General features: G+C 43.8%; 1 protein-coding gene across 3 annotated transcripts in view; it reads left to right on the top strand.

Moving 5' to 3' along the window:
* The window catches only part of TSPAN2 (tetraspanin 2), a 44,793-nt gene extending 20,745 nt beyond the window's left edge, over positions 1-24,048 (top strand). The window contains exons 3-8 of one of the 3 annotated variants that reach the window (XM_065403827.1): positions 16,863-16,960; positions 17,452-17,526; positions 18,157-18,255; positions 20,461-20,532; positions 21,549-21,632; positions 23,903-24,048. In XM_065403827.1, the coding sequence (XP_065259899.1) occupies positions 16,863-16,960; positions 17,452-17,526; positions 18,157-18,255; positions 20,461-20,532; positions 21,549-21,632; positions 23,903-23,968 (494 nt within the window). In that variant the 3' untranslated portion in view covers positions 23,969-24,048. The remainder of the gene's footprint in view (positions 1-16,862; positions 16,961-17,451; positions 17,527-18,156; positions 18,256-20,460; positions 20,533-21,548; positions 21,633-23,902) is intronic. The other 2 variants (XM_065403829.1, XM_065403830.1) reach the window with 2 other exon arrangements.
* The last annotated feature ends 324 nt before the right edge of the window (positions 24,049-24,372 follow it).

Genomic DNA, 24,372 nt, shown 5'->3' with positions numbered 1-24,372 from the left:
ATGGGCCTCTAGACTCTAATGCAAATAAAAGAAACAAAGATTCTGTTTTCATGGAAATATCCTAACTAAGGGGGCGGAAATGCAGGATGGGCGGTTACATTGTAGTGGTGCTTACATTATAATTTCTGAATTTAATCCTAAAATATCAACAGAAGTACATGTACTGGTTGCTATGTGGAACACTCAAGTGATTCTGAAATCAGCAGCTCTCCAGTGCAACTTGAAATCACCATTTGGAGTGTGATCATCTCTTGTCAGTTACTCTCAACAATATCACAAAAAGCTTCATTTGCTTTAAATCGCTGTCTAAATATAACCTATTTGACAGTTACATTTTAAAAAGTTACAGGAAGGAAAAAAGGTAAATTAGGCAAATATTATAAAGAAGTAGTCAAATCTGTCATATCACTTTGTCAGTTGAAAGCAAACCTCATAACCACAAAGTAACTATTAACTTCACAGTAGTTACAGGGTGTGCTTATGGTTATCTGCTGTGCTCATAGGAAGTTGTGAGTGCCATCTCCCTCTGTTTGTAAATCCATAACTTCATTTCTCTCCAGTTGCTAACAGCAGTTGGTTGCTCTCCAGTTTTGTAAACCTATTGGATAGGAATATTTATAGTAAAAATCTGTGCACACCGAATAATGGGGCCAGATCCTCAGCTGTTGTAAATCGGTGTAGCTCTTTTGGAGACAATGGCACTTTGCCAGTTTACACCAGCTGAGAATATGGCCCATGATTTCCAACAACTCAAGCTTTGTGGCGGAAAAATTAGAAACACAAATGTGCACCTTTGGTTTCTCGGTGTCACCAAATGAAGCCTTGGGGTCTGAGAGCCCCTGTCACAGTTGTCAGCCCTTGCCAGGGAGAATAGGCAATTGCCTATGGGACTGTAGTTACTTGCAGTACCATAATAAGCCAGTAGCCATTCCCAGGAGTTTACTGAGAAGTTCAGTGGAAATCTCTTCCAGTCAAGTCTGGATGCTGGGATCTTCTGCCATCGCTGTCTCTGGCTGCATTATGCCAAGAATGGGGCTACTTGTTTTCTCAGTTAGTGGAGGCTGAACACTTGGCTGTGTGTGCAGTGTTGGCTTCTCAGCCCGGGAGAGAGAGGAGACCTATTTAAAATGGAAAAAATGCCCATGAAAATACAGAGAGCCAGGTAAATAAGAAACCCATGTGAAATAAGGCCACACAGAGACACTGTGCCCTTATCTCCCACTGCTCCATAGTGATGGACCTCGGACATGGGTCCATGTCTCAAAGCTGTGAGCAGGATTTTGGAGAAAACAGACCCTATGAATGAGTTTAACTCCTGGCAGGAGATGCTGCACAGAACTCGTGTGTACTCAAATCCCCAGTAAAACTTTGTCATGGGAAAGTAGTTGAGGAAGGCCATTGGTATGCATTATCTGGGAAGAGGCTTGCTTTATTACACAGACTAATGGGTTCCTGGTTCACTGGCTTGTGTTTTAATGTTTCTTCTCTACCTAGAACAGAATTTGAATTCCTATCCCTATCCATTGTGTGATCCTTCACAATGGAAGCAGAGATCAAGACTGGTTCTGAGGGTGCATTTTGTTACTTTGTCAACAGCTGGGATGTTTCTGGTACTGTGGGATTTCTGACATTAAGAACTGGTCACACACACAAGCAATCTTCCATTGAGGTTAATTAATGTGAAGTTGTGTTGTTTGTAGATTTGCATGTGTGTATAAGGGCTCAGAGGCAGCAAAGGAGCAGATCTCTCACAGAGCCTTTCATTCTGTCTCCGAAATGGGGGCCGTCTCTTGCCCCCAACACATGCTCAAACATGCCCCAGTTTGCAGCTGTAAAGTTCTGTCCTTTTTCCTTTTCCTAAACAATTCAGGGTGATAGAATTCTGCAGTCAGTGCTTAGGACAAATGTTCCATTCAGCTGTGGGTGTGGCACAAAATGCCCTTTATCCTTGTTACTAGATGCTGTTTCAGGCTGGATAGCTGTTGCCTCCTACCCATTCCCTGTCTTCCCTGTCCCAGAGCTTTATATCAGTAGCCAGGGAAGACTAATTTGCCCATTCCCATGCCTGAGCAGGACACATGCACTAGCGAGGAAGGCTAGAAAGTGCAATTTGAAGTGATTCTGTCTTGTGTGGGGGTTTTCCTCAGGCCACACAATTTTGTGGAGCTCCATGCTGTGAACATGTGGGGATCTAAACCTTACATCTGCATTTGCCCTCCTTCCCTGCTGGTGGCTGTAGGCCTCTCTGTCTGAGATTGCCATTGGCTCATTGTCGGTTGCCCTCATTAAGTGGGAATTGTCATTGGAAAAATCCCCATTTGAAATCTTCCCATTGGGAAATAATGGTTTTCCTATAGGAAAATTTGTACAGTTAAGGAAGTGGGGTCCAAACTACTTCTCCCCACTTCCTTTCAGTTTTGCAGCTTTTGCCAGTTGGAAAAGTCTAAAAAGTGGCTTCTTTTCCATTTTCTCCCACCTTCTCTTTTCTAACTGACAAAGAAGTCGAAGTGTTGTGTTGTTTTCTCACTTAAAGAGGAAGAATGTTATTGCTAAAAATGAAAGTGTTACTTCCTGTTTTTAACTTTAACATTTTTACCCACTTTTTTTAAGGGAGAGAACACAAAACAGTGAGGTGAGCATTTCCCCACAATTTCAAACTGAAAAATCTCCAAAAATATTGCAAACTTGAAGGGTTTCCCCCCCAAAAAAAGTTGTTTAAAAATGTAGTCAAAAATTAGATTTTTTCACAAAAATAATTGTCTTAGATGAGACCCCATTTTTTACCAGCTCTATTGCAAAGTGACACTTCTCCCCAGACCCTTCACAGCCAGCTCTCTGCCTAATAGCGATAGACTCAAGGAGCTCACTTTGTCTGGCTTAACAAAGAGAAGGTTAAGGGCAGAGTGGATTTGATTTAAATCACTAGTCAGGAAGACTCGATTTAATCATGGATTTCTACATAAAAGTGCATTCTTGTTGGTTGTTATAACCTTAATACATATTCTTCACAACTCAGAGAAAGATGTAGGTTTCATTTTTAGAAGGTACACACTGTACATTTTTAAGTGATTTATTTTGAAAACTTTTCAGATTAGTTTTACAGCTATATCAGACAATGATTGATTGTTTGGTTATTTCATTTACCAAAGGTAATTGAAGCAGATAGTTCACCTCCCACTGACTTCAAAAATATCTCCAATTCAACAGGTTAATCATTAATATTTGGAGGATTTTCTTGCCGTGCTGTATTAGGAGGAGAACATCACCAGACAGACATTTAAATTATTTTCGGATTTTTTCTTCAACAGCAAACGTATAATATTTTAACAAAACAAGCATATGAATATAGTTAAGCATATAGTTAAACATTCAAGTTTTTTAAATCAGGTTTGTTTTTGTTAAAATTGTTTTTAACTAAAATAGTTAAATGAAATATTTGTTTTAAAAAAACAAAAATTAAATCAACTGTGTCAGCCAGGTCAACATGAGAAACTTTAAATATTGGCTTCTGTAGCTAACTCGGTTGTCTTCACCTTAATTTTCCTGTTTGTTCATAATGTGGAAAAGAAAAACAAGCTTTCCTGCTTTTTCAGGTCCCAAACGATTTCTCAATTTGGAATGAATTAGTCCAAAGGAAGAAAATATTCTTTCTACACTGAAAGAAGAAGCTACTGCTGTTAAAAGTGAGATTATCACTTCAACAGTCTCTGAATCCAAGTGCTTAAGTCACTTCCACCAGTTCACTGGTGTGACTTTCTTTAAAACATTATCAGCAAACATATATTTCTTGAATGGTTCACCCTTAGCTCTGAAGTTTATTATAGTTGGCATTATGGAGGGATGATTGCTGGATGTCCATGTCATAGCCAACTCCTCTTCTTCATCAGTTAAGGTTTGACTCCGGTACCGAGTATTGAGAATATTTGCAAGAAAATGAGCTGGAGATAGTGCTTGTCCCATTCATTTTTTTTTTAATGCTTGTAATTTAAATTTTCATTGCTTATTTCTCTTTTTAAGATCTCACTCAGTTCCTTCCAAATTTCAACAGCATCAGCAATAAAACAGCTATTTCCCTACATTTTGTTCAAGGCTACAGAAATAGGCTTTAGGGCACTCTACAGGTGTTCAACATTTCTCTTAAGCCCAATGTTGAGAACTTTGGCTGTGACAGGGCTATCTATTTTTTCACTATTTCGTTCACAAATGGTCATCATATTAGGACAGTTTTTGATATAGTGCTCAAAACAGTCCACTACTGAGTTCCATCGCGTGTCTTGTGGGAGAGTTAGCTTGGTTCCTCCCACTTTTTTCAGAGCAGCTGCTGCAAAGTGGTTGTTACGGAAGTATTTTGCAATTTCAACAACATTAGCCTTTATTTCTGGAAAACTGAAGTCTTTGGCTAGGAGGTCCATCAAATGAGCACTGCAGCCGTATGTTATTAGCTTGGGATTCTCTTCACTCTCTTCTAAATAATTTCTTCTCATCTTGCATACATTTGCAGCATTGTCTGTAACCAAGCTGCATACTAGACATTTGAAATTTTTTTCACAGTTTGTTATAGCTTTTACTGCTACTTCTTGTAAGTGTTCTGCTGTGTGTGCATTTCCTGATGTATCAATTGTTTCTGTAAGGAAGACATTCCCTTCTTCAGTTGTCACACAAGCACATACAACAGGATCATTGTGGACATTGCTCCACCCATCAAGACTCAGGTTAACAATTTCACCCTCTAGACCTTTTGCACACTGCTCAATTTCTCTTTCATACACTTTGTCCAGCAATTTGCCTGTGACATCTGCTCTGTTGGGTGGACTGTATCCTGGTCTTAATGACTGAACCATGTTAATGAAATGTGGGTTCTCAATCATATGGAAAGGAGAGTTTGTTGCATAAACAAAGGGGGCAGTTTTTTTCATCAATTACCTGTTTTTGTAATCTGCTGGTTCTTATCACAAACTTATCTATGGTTGTTTCTGGATGATGGAGATTTTTTTTTCTTTTTGCTACAGGTGATATACTGTGGCTATGTGACATACATGATGTGACTGAAACACTATCATTGGCAGATAACTCTGAAACTATAGAAAATTATGGTGATCTTGAAGGTGGATAGTCTTCAGAATCCTGTAGGTTGAGGGTGGATTCTCCTAAATAAAATAAGGCAGTGCAGTTATTTAATTATTATTACCATACTGCTCATTTAGTATTACTCATTGCATTCACTGGCACTCAGTACTACTTTAAAGGTGAAATTGTAAAAGGAAGATCTGCCTATTTCAGCTATTTATTTTTTTTATCACAACTGCATCTAAAATGATAGTACCATAGAGTAACAACTATATATTTTTGCTCAAACATGGGAATTCAAGAATAGTCCAGAAGGAAAACCGGCAGTCCTTAAGAAAGAAGTATGAAATAAAAAAGTTTACCAACCTGAAGATCCTGCATGTTCAGACATGTTCCTTTCATCATCTTCAATGCAGCTTCCTCCTGAGAAGGAAAACTTCTCATGATGTTGTTTCATTTGGGCAACCAGGCCTTGCATTTCTTTGTTGCACTGTTTGCATTTTGCATGCATGCCTGTCTTACCTACAGGTAGAGGAACTTCATTAAAATATTCCCAAACTGGGTCTCTTTTACGGCCTGCTGCCATTATAGGATTTCTCTTCTAGTGAGATAATGGTATGGTAGATCTCAAATCAATGAAGGCTACACTCAGAAAGACCTCAAGACTTCTGGAATATGCTGCTCAAACAGTTTCACTTTTGTTTCTACTGCCTATCCCTCCCTTCTCACAATTATCTCAAGACTTCTCCTTGTCCAGATCTATTCTGCCCCCAACAATCTTCTATTCATTGAATTTTTTGAAACTTTGCACTTTTAGAGAGGTAAGGGATTGACTGTGTACACAAATTTGCAGAGGGACAATAGGGTTGAGGTCTGTTATATCTCACCTCTAAAAATTATTTATTTATTTAAAAACATTTTTGCTGTTAACAAGCATGTTATCTCTGGAGACACAAATCCACAGTTTTAGAACTGCAAAACTAAGCATCTCTGATGGTATCTTCTAGACTGAGCACTGAGTCCCATTGGGTAGATAGAAAGATTAACCTAAATAATCTATACAGAAGCCCCTGGAACCCCATGAGATTGGTCCCTAATCCATGAACTATTGGATCTCATTTACAAAACTTTTCTTAAACATTACATGAATATATTGTCTCATACTATAGAATTAGAATTTATAATCCCTATTCCATGAGGTGATATCTTTGAGCTATAATGTAGTTTTAATTAAAACTATCTTTAGATAGGTTTTTTTCCTCAAAAAGCATTTTATCAAAAAAATCCAATTTTTTATTTTTTTTTATTTTTTTTATTTTTAAATCCTTGATTTTTATCCACCCTGGTTAAGGGTGACTTGATCAGTCTATAAGTACCCACAGAGTACCTAGCAGAGAATGGTATCACACAATCCAATAGCTGAAGCTAGACAAATTCAGAGTGGAAATAAGGTGTATATTTGTAATGGTGAGAGTAATTAACCATTGGACCAAATTACCAAGTGTCATGGTGGATTCTCCATCAGTGACCATGTTTAAATCAAGATTAGATGTTTTTCTAAAAGGACAATTTTCTAGGAATTATTTTGGGGAAGTTCTGTGGCCTGTGTTATACAGGAGGTCAAACTAGAAGATCACAGTGGTCCCTTCTGGGCTTAAAATCTATAAATCTATGAATGTCCTTTTTGCCATAAAATCACACCAAGTAGTTTGTCTGTTAGGATTGTCCATATTGGGTTCAGTTACATGGGAGGTGCCTCATCATCCTGTCCCCAATGTATGGGCTGAGTGTACATGGTGGGTTGCTTTGCTAAATTGGAATGCATGAGGAGTTTGATGTGGTGAACTCCTAAGCTGTGAGGAGCTGCAGGCTGGGCCATTCAAATGGAAATTTTCTCCAAGTCTGTAATAAGGTCCCAGATTTGGCCTTCACACTCAATGTCACATTAACGTGGCCATATTCAGTACTTTCTCTTCATGCACGCATCTGCCCCCAGCATCCAAGGTAAAGCACTGAAGTGTACCATTGCACTGAACAAACAGCAAGGGACTCAAACCAGCGTGTGGACAGATCTGACCTTTCTGTCCCCAAAGCACTGACAGAGATTAGGGAACCAGAATATGTGTAGTTGCAAGAGGAGGTGGTGTGAACAGCCTGTCCTTGGAGTCCAAATAGGGTGACCAGATAGCAACTGTGAAAAAAACAGGACAGGGAGTGGGGGGTAATAGGCGCCTATATAAGAAAAAGTCCCAAAAAGGGTGACCAGATGTCCCGTTTTTAAAGGGACAGTCCCGTAAGTCCAAACAAAAGCTCTCGCTTACAGAACCCAAACAATGCTGGCTTCCTTTCCACCTGCAGTAGGGTGACCACATTTTCCAAAGGGAAAACGGGACACTGTGTGGGGTTAGTCCGAGCCCTCACCCCTTCCCCCATGCGAGGCTGCCCACTTTTGTCAAAAAAAGTCAGGACAGGGCTTAAAACGGGACATATTGTCACCCTAACCTGTAGAGACCATACTCAGCTGCAAACAAAAGGTATTTGTGGGAAGAGAAGTGGCTAAAACTTGTCAGACTGAAACTGGCCCCTTTTGCCTTGATCTGCCACTCACTCTCTTTTCACTTGCACCAGATTATTATTAAGAGGCTCTTTGCCTCAGTGTCTGTGGTAATCAAACACCCACCCCATGCACACATGCTCATGGTTTTTGCTCTTCCTCCTGCTCTGATGTGGGTGCCAGATTAGTGACCTCCAGGGCTTTGTGGCTCACAAGGGAAACAGCTCAGAGGCAGAAAACAGGGCCAGATTAACCCATAGGCTAATAAAGCTATAGCCTTAGGGCCTCCTAGTTTAGGCACTACTGTCGGCCCTCCGTTCCATATTGAAGTAACAGTTGAGCAACGGTAGTGGGGCATTAAGAATTTTTTTGTCTCATTAGATATTGCTTTGTACAAATTAATCCATCAAGATTGTGAATTCAATTTATGGTGGTTGTGATTTTGTCTTTGCGGGCTAAGTAAGTGTTTGTGGGTCCAAGCAATATTGAACTTCATACACGGTAGGCCTGCACTGGACAATAGAAACCATCTCGAAAAAAGGAGGATGGCAGAAAGTGAAGGAGGCCAAATAAAGACGGAAAAGACAAGATGCAGTGCTAGAAGGTACTCCTTCTCTCCTAACGTTTTTTCCTCCTGCTAAGTCTGGTGGTGAGGAAGTCCAGGTGAATACCAGACCAAGTGAACCTGCTGTGCCTGCACCAGATGAAAAGGAGCAGCCTCCTGTGACTTCTCTACCTGCAGTCTCACCCCACTCCTCTGAACACTTTCCCAGTGATAGTAATACAAAAATATCCTTCTCCAATGATCCAGGCGAGTGGGACATGACTTCTCAAGTTCTCATTGCATATTGGACTGAGAAGGACCCACAGAAATGCCAGACTCTAGATGCTGATTTTTCATTGACAAAGCGAGAGTACACCAATCAGAATCCTTATCTGATCAAATCAATGTTTGAATATGTGAAGCCTAGCAAACAGATTGGCAAGCGAGAATGGCTCATCTATTTGCCTACTAAGAAGAAAGTGTACTGTTTTTATTGCTGCCTGTTTTCTGATACCAAAAGGTGGGGAATGTTCTGTGAAGGCTTCAATGATTGGAAGAATACTGCATACATTACCAATCATGCAACGAGTGAGCAGTATACATTGTCAGTTAGCAGCTACTATGCCCAAAAGAAAGTTAGTGGCAGAATTGATACCCAAATGGAAAATCAGTTTTTGGAAGCCGGTGCTTATTGGAAGAACGTTCTCAGACACGTAGTTGAAACCATAGTTTTTCTTGCTGAGCGTGGTCTGCCATTCCGTGGCTCAGATGAGACTGTTTGATCGAAACACAATGGCAATTACCTTGGTGTTCTAGAGCTAATCGCAAAGTTCGACTCTTTCTTAGCTCAGCACATCAATGAACATGCAAATCGTGGAAAAGGCCATACATTGTATCTATCAGACTATTTGTGATGAATTTATTGCACTGCTAGCAAAGAAGACACTATCAGCCATTGTAGATGAGATTAAAGATGTGGGATATTTTTCAGTGTCTGTTGATTCAACACCGGATGTGTCACATAGGTCAGCTGACTGTCATCTTGCGTTATGTGCTACCCAGTGGACCAGTTGAGCATGTCATGATCTTCATAAACATCACCAGCCACACAAGGGAGAAACTTACCTCATACCTACTCGATTTCCTCACCGAAAATGGGATTGACATCAGCCTTTGTCATGGGCAAAGCTCTGACAGTGCAAGGAATATGAGTGGCAAATATTCAGGGATGCAGGCAAAGATAAAAGAGCGCAGTGCTTTGGTTGATTACATACCATGTGCTGCACACTCACTCAACCTTGCTGGCCAGTCTGCTATGGATTGTTGTGTTGAAACAGTTTCTTTTTTTTGGATTTGTCCAAGAATTGTACAGTTTTTTCTCTGCATCAACCAGTTGTTGGATGATTCTTAGAGATTCACTACCAAAGGGATGCCCAGTGCCCAAATCGTTCTCAGGGACACGGTGGAGTGCCAGCGCTGAAGCTGTGAATGCAGTTGTTCTGGGATACCCCAACATCCTTGAAGCGCTAGAGAGCATCATGGATGATGAACCTCAAAAATCAGCAACAAGAAAAGATGTGAAGATCCTGAGTGATGCAATGTGCACTTTGGAAACTGGTATTTTTTGTGAGCTCTGGAATGATATACTTCAGCCATTCCGCAGGTGCAATCTAAGCTTGCAAAGTGCTCAGATTGATCTTTCCACTGCTGTAAACCTAATGAGGAGTCTTGGAACTGTTCTTCAACAAATGCGGGATAGTTTTGATGAGTATGAAATTCAGGGGGCTGCAAGGACTGCTAACCATGAGTATAAGTCAGTCAAACACCACAAAAGACAAGACATGTGACGATGCAACTGCCCACTCATTCAGCGACAAGGAGGCCTTCAGAGTTAATACCTTCATCACAATCATCAACAAACTGAAGAGTTCATTAGAGCCTCGAGGCTTACAAAAATATTGACAAAACCTTTAGTGTACTGACAAATTTTTCGCCTAACATTTGAAGTTCCAAAGTCAGTGAAGGAATCAAACGTCTGTGTCAGAATTACCCAGATGATCTCCCAGTAGATTTTACTAAAGAATTTCTTCAATTTGTTGAATTCACATCACGCTCAGATATAGAGAGAAAAGATGGCAAAAGCAAATCTATTTGGATGTACCAAGTTATCACTGAATCCAATGTGACAGAATGTTTCCCAAATGTTGAAACTGCTTTACGGCTGTATTTGTCACTAATGATTACTAACTGTAGTGGAGAATGTTCCTTCTCTCTTCTAACAAGGGTCAAAAATGACCTCCGATCCACCATGACTCAAGAGCATCTCAGTGCTTTGTCCCTCTTGAGCATTGAGAATGAAATCGTCAGGTCTTTGAATTACGATGACATCATTCATTACTTTACCTCAGCTAAAGCTAGGGGAAAAAATTGGTTGTTTTTGAAGAATTGAGTGTAGTGAGAGTAGAATAAATTTGTTAATTTTACATAAATAAATAATATGTAAATATGTATGTAGATGTTTGATGATTTCATAATTTTTTTTGCAATATGTAGTTCATACTTAGGCCCTTCCCTCCCATTAGCTTTAGGCCCCTCATAACCCTAATCCGGCCCTGGCAGTAAGAGCTGAAGATGGAGGTGGTTCCCCATGCCTCCCAGCCTCTTTGAAGGGAATGAGCCTAACACAGGCCTCTGATTCTGGAGCTTAGGTTACTGATGACCCAGGGCTCCATGTTAGTGATTGTATTAGGATGACTGGAACGGATCCCTCATTGATCTTGTATGGGCCTAACTCCATTGAGTTCAGAGGGGATACTCCTGGTTATATCAAAGAAGATCTGAGTCCGAACCTGTGTCTCTACGCAGGGTTGTGAGGGGGATGGGGTCTGTACAATGCTATTTCCCATACTGCCAGTTGATTCAGTGGCAGCAGCTATCACATTCCCACACTCTCCCGCTGTCCTTCTACTTCACACAGAGTTCTTCTGCCTTGCTTTTTAGTGGGAATCTATTTCTGAGCTTGAGGCGGCCTCGCCCTCATACTTCTTTGTGTTTGGTGCAGGGACATATCTCTGTCTCCATTTCCATCACTTAGTCATAGGAAGGCACATCCTGTTCAGAGGAAAGGACCAGGTAACGAGTTGGTTTTCAGACAGTTTTTAGACTCCTAGACTTTAAGGCCAGAAAGGACCATTGTGATCATCTAGTCTGACTGCCTGCATATCGCAGGCCACAGAACCTCCCCCCACCCACTCCTCCATCCTGTAACGAAAGATTTGGTGTCTGTGCGCATGTGAGTTTGAAGAAGACATTTAAAACCTATTTCAGTTTTGGCTTTTTAAAAATCTCTTATTCATATTTTCCAGCTAGAGGCAGCAGTGTGTGTCAGGCATCAGCAATCCCTGAAAGAGCAGGGATGGGTTCTGGGATGAGATCTCTTGAATGGGAGATGTATGAAGGTAGCTTTTCTTGATTGGCACAGCCCCTTGCAGCCACCAGACCAGGCAGCCCACTCCGGGAGCTGACAGGTTTATTTAGCGAGTGCAGTGAGAGGCACTTCCTATAACACGCCTTAAAAGGGAAGCTCCGATGAGAGGTAGCAGTTTAGCTATGAGTCATGTGAGTAAAATGCTTAAAAGCCTTTGCCACTGAAGCAAGAGCAAATCCAAATGCAATTAGGACTCTTCAAAGTGGTCAGAGCCCCAGGCCCCAAAGGACCTCATCTGATCTAGCTAGAAGCAACATGAAGGGAAATAGGAAAGACCCTAGCGAAGATATTCAATAACTGATGAAGGAGGAGGCAGAAGGTAACCTACAAAGCAAAGTCCAGGAAATTTGCATCACTATTTACACTGCACTCATCACCATGGGAGCTGAGTGCCCCCTCAGAAAATGGCAGACGTGACATTGGGCGACATGATGAAAGATGTTCTTGAGGCATGTCAGATAATATGATTTACCCTCCTCATCCTATGCATGGAGATGAACTCTGATTCAGACCCATGTACATCCCCACCTTAAACCCAGTCAAAAACAGTCAAAAACCTCTTGCAACGTGCATTTACAATGGCATGAATTATGCTAAGACTCTAGGTAAATAATAAGCTGCATGGTGCTAAGATGCTGGTAAATTCAGAATCTTTGAACTGCAAGCACGTTCAGGAAATCCAACTTCTCTGGTGTAACAGCTGGTGCAGCTGCTCCTCCATTAACATTTCAGTCATTACCACAAAAATAACCTGGTTACTAGCTTTTAGCAGGATTTATATTGCACCAATTCTTGATATTGATACACCTCTACCCCGATATAATGCGAATTCGGATATAATGCGGTAAAGCAGAGCTCCGGGGGACGGGGCTGCTTTACCTCGTTATATCCGAATTCATGTTACCGCAAGCGGTTCCTCTGCGCCCCCCCCCCCATTACTTGCTGCGGCCCTCCCCAGGGCCCCCCACCCCGCCCCAGCTCACCTCCGTTCGCCTCCTCCCACGTGCGCACCGCAGCTCAGCTTCTCCCCCCTCCCTCCCAGGCTTGCCGTGCCAATCAGCTGTTTTGCGCGGCAAGCCTGGGAGGGAGGAGAAGCGGAGCTGCGGTGCGCACGTGGGAGGAGGCGAACGGAGGTGAGCTGGGGCGGGGTGGGGGGCCCTGGGGAGGGCCGCAGCAAGTAATGGGGGGGGGGGGCGCAGAGGAACCGCTTGCGGTAACATGAATTCGGATATAACGAGGTAAAGCAGCCCCGTCCCCCGGAGCTCTGCTTTACCGCATTATATCCGAATTCGCATTATATCGGGGTAGAGGTGTATCAATATCAAGAATTGGTGCAATATAAATCCTGCTAAAAGCTAGTAACCAGGTTATTTTTGTGGTAATGACTGAAATGTTAATGGAGGAGCAGCTGCACCAGCTGTTACACCAGAGAAGTTGGATTTCCTGAACGTGCTTGCAGTTCAAAGATTCTGAATTTACCAGCATCTTAGCACCATGCAGCTTATTATTTACCTAGAGTCTTAGCATAATTCATGCCATTGTAAATGCACGTTGCAAGAGGTTTTTGACTGTTTTTGACTGGGTTTAAGGTGGGGATGTACATGGGTCTGAATCAGAGTTCATCTCCATGCATAGGATGAGGAGGGTAAATCATATTATCTGACATGCCTCAAGAACATCTTTCATCATGTCGCCCAATGTCACGTCTGCCATTTTCTGAGGGGGCACTCAGCTCCCATGGTGATGAGTGCAGTGTAAATAGTGATGCAAATTTCCTGGACTTTGCTTTGTAGGTTACCTTCTGCCTCCTCCTTCATCAGTTATTGAATATCTTCGCTAGGGTCTTCGCTTGCGAATATCTTCGCAAGCGTGCCGCTCAGCTCCGCTTCTCCTCCCTTCCAGGCTTGCTGCGCGAAACAGCTGATTGGCGTGGCAAGCCTTGGAGGGAGGGGGGGAAGCGGAGCTGCGGCGCGCTCATGGGAGGAGACGGAACGGAGGTAAGCTGGGGCGGGGGGGCCGGGGAGGGCCGCAGCAAGCAATGGGGGGGCGCAGAGGAACCGCTCCCCGCTCCAGCTCATCTCCGCCTCCTCCCCTGAGCGCGCCGCTCCACTTCCCCCCCCCCCCCTTCCAGGCTTGCCAGGCCAAACAGCTGATTGGCATGGCAAGCCGGGGGTGGAGGGGGGGAAGCTGGGGCGGGGAGCGGTAAAAGCGGTTCCTCTCTCTACCCGGATGTAATGCGGACTCACCTATAACACGGTGAGTTTTTTTGGCTCCCGAGGACCGCGTTATATCGGGGTAGAGGTGTATTACAGAGGGAGAGAGACAGAAAAGCCATTGGGATTTTGGACCCTCCAGTGTGGCACTTTAATGACAGCAGTGGCATGGCAGTGAGATCGTCCCTTGCTACTGGACAAGCGGGTAGGAACTCTGCCATGGTTTGAGTAAACTGCAGTTCTGAGGCTGTCAGTATTGTAATAAGATTATGATGATATCTTATGGGACTGGATGAAAGTTTTTGTTAACATGTAACTATTTTCTGTAGAATTTTTGATGAAATATTTTCTATTTCTCGACTAGCTCTGCTATTTTGCCTAGCATCCCTCTGTGCTGAATATATTGTGCACAAATGCAGAGAGAGCCCCAAAGAACTTGTCCTCCAAAAGAGAGATGCCACGATGCACTGGGGAATGCAGAGGTTTTAACTATTATTTCCCTCTCAATTATTCCTACACCCTTCTGTGGGGTCTCTGTGCAGATTTGGATGCCGCAGGGCCTAGTGCGTATTCAATGCTGGCAGCTATGTGAATGATAAAGATTCGGGTCAATTTTAAAAAATAAAATGTTTAACATTAGAAAATAGTAAAAGTCTGAAAACGCACAGTGTACAGTTGACTCTGAAAGCAGGGCTGACTGTGCCCTCTAGTGGGACAACCGACCTTAGCATCCCCATCCCCCACATGCTAGTGGGATGGAAAGTGCTGCAGGCTCATTTTAGCATTTGATATGCATTAAGTATGTCTGAGTTCCCAGCCCCCATGCAAAGATGGCAAAGGCTGGAGTAGCAGGGTGCTGTGCTGGACAGCAGGCCTGTTTGTGGTCAGTGCTGTACCTGAGGACAAGGCATCATAGATTCCATCGAGTAATGCGCACCCTCCTTGCGCTCTGACTGAAAGCCTGCAGCCAGGCTGAATTATTATCCATTCATCATTAAACAATTTACAAATATAAATAAGATGTGATCTCTGCCTGGAAGAGGCAGCCCCCACCTGTCTCCCTCTCCCCCAGATAAAGTCTAGAACACAAAACCATGCAAGTGACCTCATGTCACTTAGAAGTGCACAGAGATGCTGGAGGTGGCAAAAGCTGAATAGCTCTCAGAGTGGGTCAGAAATGATCACTACAATATTTTCTATAGTACTGTACTTTGGCCAGTCTAGTTTTAAATGTATGGAGGTGCCAAGTCCCTCAGCGCTAGGGGCCTTTCTGTGGTCTCCCCTCTCCTCTCCCACCTGATCAGGCTCACCCCAGCCTGCTCCTGAGACACCTTGCAGTATCCACTAATACATTACATTTTATGATTGTCACTGTTTCTGATCAGTCTTCATGCCATGCAAATTCTGTACAGGCAAACCTCCTTTGGCCAGATGGCCCCAAGCTCTTCTGGGAACAAGTCCAAGAGAGAGGTTAGCCAGAGTTTCTGGACAGTACCCACGACTCCCAAGTTATCTCTGAAGCACTTAGCTGTGAACAGTCAGCCAGACTGTGGAGGCAATTCACAGTGTTCCCACCAGCTACTGCAGGGTCACTCGGACCGTGTCTGATGAAATCGAGGGCAGTATGAAATCTGGCTGGAGGCAACAGGCCCTGCAGGAGGTGCTGCCTGCAGTTCATATGAGAATCTTGGACTGTGAGTTTTAGGCTGCTTGCCCCTTTCATACATAACCACTTTACCAGACCATCTGACCATGGTTTGTCTCTCTTCCTTTATGACACTGCCTAGTATAACACATGCTGCTTGTGCTGGCAGCTTCTGTGGAAGAAAGTCCCTGGCCTTATGCTGATAACATGAGCCCCTCTCAGCTCTTGGTGTCTGACATTTTGGCATGTGTATCAATATGCTATAAGGGCATGTGTTAGGCACACTCCAGATCCATTAACTATCATACGAAGCACCAGTGTCCCTGCTACTTATTCCACAGGAAAGAAGCCATGCTCCAAATAGAGAAGCATCTCATGTATCCAGTGACCTACTGAGAGATGCCCCGTCTCTGTGAAAGGAGAGCTCACCATTGGGATTCACAGTGGCTGACCCTCAGCAGCTTCTTAGGGAACGTTGACTTTTTATTGCCAGTCTTTGTCCACAGGAGTTGTAATGTGATGGTCTCATTCCATTTCTCCTGAGGCATCAGTTTTCCAATAGGCCCCACACCTCGTGGTCCAGTAGCCAGCAGTATCCTCCAAAGCTGAAATACTGCTGCCATGGACAGTACCATGCAATAGAGCCTGTGCCTTCCCTTCTGGAGGAGACTGAGAGTGTCGTTAGCACGGTGCCCAGCCATCCCAGCAGCATGGTTCCGTGGGGCTTCCCAAACTCACCCCCTGCACAGCAATCCAGTGTGTTTCCCAACCACCCGCTGGGCCAGCTGGCAAAACCAAGCCCATAAGCTTTAGAAAAGCTATGGAGGTTTCTATGAGATGGGTCCCATTAGAGGCCGGGACAGGTGCTTCAGTGTCACAGGAATTCCGTGTGGCACAGGCTTTCTCCTCCACAGAGAACGTACACTCCAGGGAGACGTGATCCTGAGCAGTGCTGACTTTGGAGGATTGTATTTCCTGCTCCTTGTTCTGTGGTGACTAGCTATAAGACAATTCTATATGATGTGATGTATAAAACACAGTCCCTCTTGGGGGCAGTAGAATTCTTGCTGGACTTCGCAGGTTTCCATACTGGAGACCTGACAGATGGAACTCTTTTCATGCTGGCCTTTGTGGAGCTTCCTTAGGAGATCTAAGGAGGTGACTGGTTCCCTTTGGGGGACACAGCAGCCCTGCTGAGGAGCTGTAGAGATAGAGGGGACTGTCCCCTGGGGCACAAACACAGGACTGAGAATGGATGACAGGCTTCTTCCTGCCAAGAAAAGTGATGTAATGCCTGAAAGGCTGTTCTGGTTGAACTCTTCTGAGACTGACGGGTTCTGGTTTCCCCACAGGGCTGTATGTGCTCGTGGGAGCAGGGGCGTTGATGATGACAGTTGGATTTTTTGGGTGCTGTGGAGCAGTGCGGGAGTCTCAGTGCCTGCTTGGAGCGGTAAGTAACAGGCTTGATGGACCATCTCTCTGCTGGAGGTTATTCTGATAGAAATCTCCTTCAGGGGTGCACCATTTCATCACTGGTGGGAACAGCTCGTGGGTCAGAGATCAGTAACTTGATTTTACTCCTCATAATGAGCAGCTACTTTATTAACCCAACATTTCCAGCAGGTCCCATTCAAGAGCTTCCATGTGTGAAATTATCCCCTTGCTAGCTTGACTCAGCTGCTGCCTCCTGGGACTGCCTCCTCTGTCACTTCCACCATCTGGAGCCACCTCCTGGGGTCTATTTCTACCTCATCTGCCCTTTATCTCATTGAAAATCTAATCTGAAAAGACCACTCCTTCCCCCTTGCCTCTGCCTGCTAACACCCTCCTCCCTCTGCTGTTGTGTGTTATTGAGCCTTGTGGAATGATTTGGGATGCATAGTTTTGTATAAAGGGCCTTATGTAAAATAAACTAGTACCGATTCTGTTTCTCCTCTGCAGTTTTTTGCCTGCTTGCTGGTGATATTTGCTGCTGAAGTCACTGCTGGAGTGTTTGCATTTATAGGCAAAAAAGCGGTGAGTAGCAAGGTGATTCTGATGTTATGGACTGGGTTTGGATTCCTGCTGCTGACTGATCTGAAGAGCTCAGGTAAAGACCACATTTTAGGGAAGGATTCCACAGAAACAGGAGGACTCTGTGACCCTCTAGACACAGAGAGCTCATGTTGTCATGAGCCTGAGAAGCTGTGCTTCAGAATGGGACATAGTCTCCACTCCCACATATGAACAGAAAATCCAAAGGTATAAATAATCCCTGTATGTGAGAGTAACATCGACTTCAGAACTGCCTGGAGAGCTGTAGGGGAGTGGGTGACACTCTGGGGAGTTGTACATAATCAAAACAATGAACATCTCTTGTTAGTGAACGTCTCCTGGGTTCTGAGTGCCTGGCAGACATATAGTAAACAAGTGCTGTAGGGTTCTGCCCAAGTTCTCATTAGTCCCCAAGAGCCTGCTCTCCCAGAGCATCTCTATTACTATTTCAATCCACCAGATCGCTAGGGATAAAATAATGTAGAGGAGTCGCTCATGACTCTAGGGGCTGGAGAGGGAAGCCAGGGATCTATATTGGATTTGGAGTAGGATCTGTTAGGCCCCGAGTTGTCTCCAATTCAGTATGTCACTGGACTTGTCTGATTTCTGCAGGCAGTACAGGAGGTCCAGACCATCTATAAAGAAGCTTATGATGACTATGTGATGGACATGGGGAAGAGCAACAAAACTCTCATTCAGTTCCACACAGCTGTGAGTAACCCATGTGAGCTTAAACAGTGCTCACAGTGGTGGCGTCCTTCAAAAATCGAATGCCAGGGTTTGCAGAAGGGTGACTGCTTCCCACTGTCTGCGCCCTAAGGGAGTAGAATTGAGGGGTTTGTTTAAAGGTGACCTGGTGGCTCAAGTGTATGCTGCTTGCTTTAGGTGCCAGAAGTCCTGGGCTCAAATCGCAGGTAAGTACTAACCCTGGAAGTGAAAACTGCTAGACCTTCAATTTCTGAGTGAAATTCTGTGGGCTGCTTTATACAGGAGGTCAGACTAGATGACCATAATGATCCCTTGTGGCTTTAAAATCTATAAATATGCAAATATAAATATGAAAAAATCAGAATGGGCAGGAAATTTCTGAATCAAACTGCATTTAAAGGGCTGCATCAGCCCCAAAGGGCTCTCTTCAGCACCAGCTATCAAAGGGATTTTCTACATGGGGAGTTAATTAGGATTAACTGTTGCTAACTGTCATGCGTGGACAAGCCTTAAGGCCAAACTGGCCCCATGCCTCATTCACATACTTGAGGAAAGAATACCCTGTCGTGACAATACTGTGGCCTCCTGCCCCCCAAAGCAAGGAATGTTCCCCGTCGGTTTCTGAAGCTGTGTTTGGGCCAAGTTCTCCCTAGAGAAACTAATGGTGAATTAATAATGTCATCACCAGGGATCTGGACAATGACATTTGTTACCATAGAAATGAAGAGGCCACAACCAGGTGTGCAGTGCCAGTGATTTCTCTTGTACTTCAGTTTATCAATGTGTTTCCTCCAGCACAACATTACACATGCCCTTCCCCATCCATCCTGTTCCTTATAGCCATAGTGCTGAGTAACTCCAGTAACACACAACAGGGCACAGGCTTAAGAATAATCCGAGGGCAGTGGACTCCGTTCGCCTGAGTCCTGGGCAGATCTGGTCCCCAGTGCACTCGAGGTGTCATTTGCCCAACTAGAAAACAATCCGCAAAAGAATCTACAACAACCAGCTTTGGCTTCTCCAGCAGGGTCCACTCCAGCTCAACAAAGAAGCCTTTTTCCCACGCGATGCATCGTCACCTCTCTCTGTCAGACACCTGGGACAGTTAGCCCTCATGTCCCTTGCTCAAGAACTGAATGAGTTTGTGAGTGTCCCTGAAACTTAGCTGAACAGTAGCTGTACAGACACTAACTAATTACTCCCTTGTGAGAGTTCGTAAACCCGTCATGGTGGGGACTGAGTTCACCTCTGTCTGTATAGTGCCTAGCACAACGTCCTGCCCAGGGCCCCCACGCCCTACTGTGATGTAAACAGTATTAAAGGTAGGTCCTGTCATCATTCCCATTGTACAGCCAGGGAACCTGAAGCACAGAATGAGAGACTTGTCCCAGGCCACACAGCAAGTCAGCGACCAAGCCAAGATCAGAACTTAGAGTCCTACTTGCGCCCAAGTCTGTGTTCATTTCGTCAAGCCATGCTGCCTCCCATAGAGATCAAACCCTTTCTTTTGTCACTGTTATATCATTCCAGCATTCTTCATAACTAACATTTCACAACCTCTGAACCTCTTGTCCTTCTCCCATGCCTGTTAATTATGACCCAAAGAGGAATTCCAAGCATTTTCTCAGAGATGTGTCAACGGGAAAAACAAACCCACTGAAACATTCTGCTGATTTATCACTGGCCACAAACCCAACAGCATATTCTGTCTGTAATAAAGATTCTAGCGTATTCTGCTGCAGCTTCAGCATGGTGCCCACATTTCTACACATGCTGCTTGAACTATTTGTGTTTTCCTGGGTAAAGGGATTTAGAAACTGCTGGGCCCTCCATGGCAGAGATTTGTATTGCCTTGAACAGTCTGGTCTGTTTGTCAGACTATCTGAACTGGGCCATAAAGTCCCTTCCGGGAGCCTTTTTTTATGTACGTGTTTCTGGATGTTGGTATTTACTTGTCCATTGAGAATTCAGAAATTTGAAATTAAAGGAATTTTGAGAATTTGGGCCACATTCAATGTACATGAAAATCTACTCAAGGGAGTGGAGTTACCAAAGAGGGATAAATTTGTGCCCCTGTCTCTAGTCTTTCCTTTTAGTTACTGGCCCACTTGCTGCCATTGAATGCAGAGTCTCAGTAGGAAACTAGCCTGTAGTTTCTCCCTTTTTTGACTTTCTCTCTCTCTCTCTCTCTCTCTCTCAACTGCTTAGCTTCAGTGCTGTGGTAAAGAAAGTGAGATTCAGGTGAAGCCCACCTGTCCAGAGGGCATCCAGATGCCCAAGGTAAGTGTCTTCTGCGCTGATTGTTTTAATTACCTTTCACCACAGATATGTCAGTTTGAAACAGAAGTTTCTCTGACACACAAGGAGCAAAAATAGCACTAATGATGACACTGGGACTGACTGAGGTTTATAGCCCAGAGGACCTAGCTGGGGAGAGACTATGTCCACAGTCAGATCAGCAGGCTTCAGATGATTCAAATACCCTTTGTCCATATCCGAGTTATTTAAGATGAAATTGGAGAAATGTATAAGTAGAATCATATTTCAGGAAAGTCAGAGCTGCTATCTGCCTTGAATAGGCTCCAGCACCCTCTCGGCCATGGGAAGCTCTGTGCAGCTGAACGGCATGGAGGCAGAGGAGAGTGAGGGGTCAGAAATGTGAACACCCCCTGCTCTTGTTGTCTGCAGCCTCCCTACCACCTCCCCAGGTAGCTGTGGCAGTAATGTCACCGAGTCTGAAGAGCAGGGGCACTTAGATGTTGGTGTCTAGGAGTCTGAATGAAAGGCCTGGTGAAGGTTGAATTATGGCATGTGCCTGTCTTCACCATGCTCAGAGGACCCTGGCTAGGAATGTGGCCAATTAAAATGAGGGAAACACTCTCATTTCTAGTTTTTTGTGGCACCTGCCTGCAGTTGCATCATTATCCCAAAAGGCCATATTCCCCTGATTTAGTGTATCCGGACACATAGCTGGCTTTAACTTCTGGGGAAGCTATTAATGAAAAACCCACATGTGAATGCCGTTGAGATGGCACCTGGGTATACAAAGGAGTATGGTGAGGACAACAAAGGAGATGATTCCTGGCAGTGTAAAGCCTATTGATGGCTCAGATGAGGGGAGAGTAAGCTACCTAGTAGCAAGAAATGTCCAGGAGGGCACAAGGCATAGAGAGGCAGGTTAGCAGACAGGTCACTGTGTTAGCCTTTCTCCATGTACATGAAGGCAGAGGTTCAGGGAAATTATCTAGAAATATTTATCTAGGAGCTAAGTGGAACTTTCATTCTGTTTTTAATAGAACTGCCTGGATGAAATCCAGAATTTAATTAACTCTAATCTGCAGTTAGTTGGAATCGTTGGAATTGGAATTGCTGGCATCACAGTGAGTAAATACGTCATATCATTGTCTTTTCTGTCTATATGAAATCCCTGCACCCTCCCCTGAGTCCATATTTCCTGGGAGATGCTCTGCAGTAGCTTCTGGGGAGATTTCCATATGATACCAACTTTCCCTGACACTTTCAATGAGTCTTTTCTCTGAGAGTCACTCTACTCTCCACATACATTTTGGAGAGTCCCAGTTTTACTAGTTTATTTTTCGTCCCCATAGAGTGAATACAGACTATCTAGGAGAAATTCCACTTTGTTACTGTTGTAAATAAATATAAATTAATAACTTCAGCCAAAAAGGCTGAGTGTACTGAAAAGCAACCAGCTATCCTAAGCTTTCACCCATTCCAACCCATTGTTGGCACTGGTGTTTGTCCCTAAATATTTGGATCCAAGCTGTACACTCATAACGGATCTGAACATGAAGGAAGATGTGTGATTTAAGCAGTTGCTTGTAAGGAACTGATTTTCCCAGGTCACGCACACTAACAATCTGGTGAAGGAAAACCTGTGATATTGTGATAGATGTTCATGGCTTACCTGGAAGCTAGAAATCAGCACGTCCTCATTCCTCTGCCCATTGCTTTAACAGAACTGAATTTAAACTAAGCAGGTGGCTTCAGGATATATCCCTCTTCTAACTGCTAGGTATCCAGATTAAACAACACCATGTTGTCAGTGACTGATTCATCTAATCGTATCCCCAAAGCTTCTCACTTCATTTGTTTTAAACTCCATCTTCTCTTGCAAAGTCTGCTTTGCCATTTCCAAAAATCTGCGAGTTCATAATTGAGCTGTGTGGCCACTAGATGTCACAGTAGTGCATGAATCCAGCAGGAAGACCCATCAAACTGACAGGCTTGGAGATTAAAGCATTTTCCAGCCTGCATCTGCTGCGATCTGCTCCAGATTCAGCAGCCAATGACAGCCTGAAGACACAGGATGAAACCAGATTTCTGAGGAATTACACTCCCACCTGCTCTCTGGAGGAGGAAGTTAATGGAGTTACCTGGACTTTCCAAAGCTCACTGAGTTCAGATGTGGAGGGAGGGTTCATATATTTCAAACTAAAGAGCATAGTAATATGGTCACTACACCTGACCTGTGGGGATGGAGAGAGGCAGGGGGGTTTAAACATTCTCAGAAATACGGGGCGGTCATAACATCCAGTTAGCCACAGGCAACCTGAAATGTGACTTTTGTAAAATATAATGGCATGCATGGAAAATATGGCAAAGCAATCCAGATGGGACAGGGTCTCAATAACCAGGCTGTTCAGTGCCTAAGAGTGTGTGTACACTGCATACAGGGATCTAATCTTCATAACTTCCCATTGAGATGGGCACAGATACGGTAAGAGAGGATGTCAGATGCCACGCACTTGGGGTCCTGCATTAACTTGACAACTCTCAGGTATCTGGGCTGGAAGGAGAAGCAAGTGCTAGTCCGTTCCTCCCATGTGGTAAGACTGGCCAGCTGTCGCCCTTTGTTCCTGGGGGAGGGATTCAATGGTATAGCTTGCCTGTTTCTCATGACCATGGATGAAGTTTTTGCTTATTGCCTGTAAACTCTGTTCTGGAGGTAAAAACTGTGACTAGGAGGAATTACTAGAGACTCTAGCACCTTCCATTGGATTCCATTTTAACCTTCCGCTGCAGTTTCCTGTGCTTTAAGACTATGGATTCTACTTGCATGCGATTTATAAACTTGCCTCATGTACAGTAATTATTAAGAGTTTAGGTTTCTCTCTAAACCCACAGTATCCTGCAGCAATCCCATACGTTAGCCTGTCTTTACACCCAGAGCTCCGCTCTGCTCTTATTCAGAAGTACACATGATACTCCATGAACAGAGACCTCCTATAACCACGTTTCTGTGCTAGACTGAAATTCAAGTCCTCTGTTGCAGTGCTGGATTTGATACCAGTGATAGTGCTGATCTTGTGTCAGTGCAGACGACGTATCATTAATAGTATTAATGATCTCCCCAGTGATATTTGGGAAGGGGATTATGCTTGCAGAGCATTTAAAACATCTATGGCACTGCTATGGTCGTATCATCTTAGCTCTGAGTAATGGTGATGTCTCTTGCATGTTAACTGTCTTCTTTCCTGAGACTTGTAGAGAGGAACAGTCATCTGTGCCCGCTACCCCTCTGTGAAGATCATTAGATTGTTCTGAAATGACAGTTTTATAACTACGCCTACTTTTGTAAGAGGGGGCATCTCATGGAAATCTCTAAATCACATTCCTTCTCTTTTAGATCTTTGGCATGATATTCAGCATGGTTCTCTGCTGTGCTATCCGCAATACAAGAGACATGCTCTAAAACTCACTGCACCATTTCTATGCTCCGGGACTTCCAGACTAAACTTTACAAGATGCATTCTCTGAGTTTAATAATTGTAATATATTTTTGATTAGTGTTTTAACCAACTGAGAGGAAAAGGCCCCATTTGGTGAGTGTGACTTGCATTAATTGTGTTCAAACTTTTAAGTCAGAAAACTGAAATGAGTAAAATGAGGGTTTAAAATGTACTTTCTTAAAATGAAAAGGCAAAGGTGGTACCTAAAATTAAATTGTTTTTAAATATTTTTGCATATATACGGCTGAGTGCCTGCGCATCTATATACATTGGGTAAGCACCTGCCTGTCTCCACATACGGATCTGCAAGAGTGCACAAGTACAGATATCTGTGTATATATAGTACATTGTGTGGGTGAATGCATGC

Source organism: Emys orbicularis, chromosome 4 (genome assembly GCF_028017835.1).
Source record: "Emys orbicularis isolate rEmyOrb1 chromosome 4, rEmyOrb1.hap1, whole genome shotgun sequence".
In the NCBI taxonomy this organism is placed as follows: Eukaryota; Metazoa; Chordata; order Testudines; family Emydidae; genus Emys; species Emys orbicularis.
This window is presented reverse-complemented; position numbering and strand designations above follow the sequence as displayed.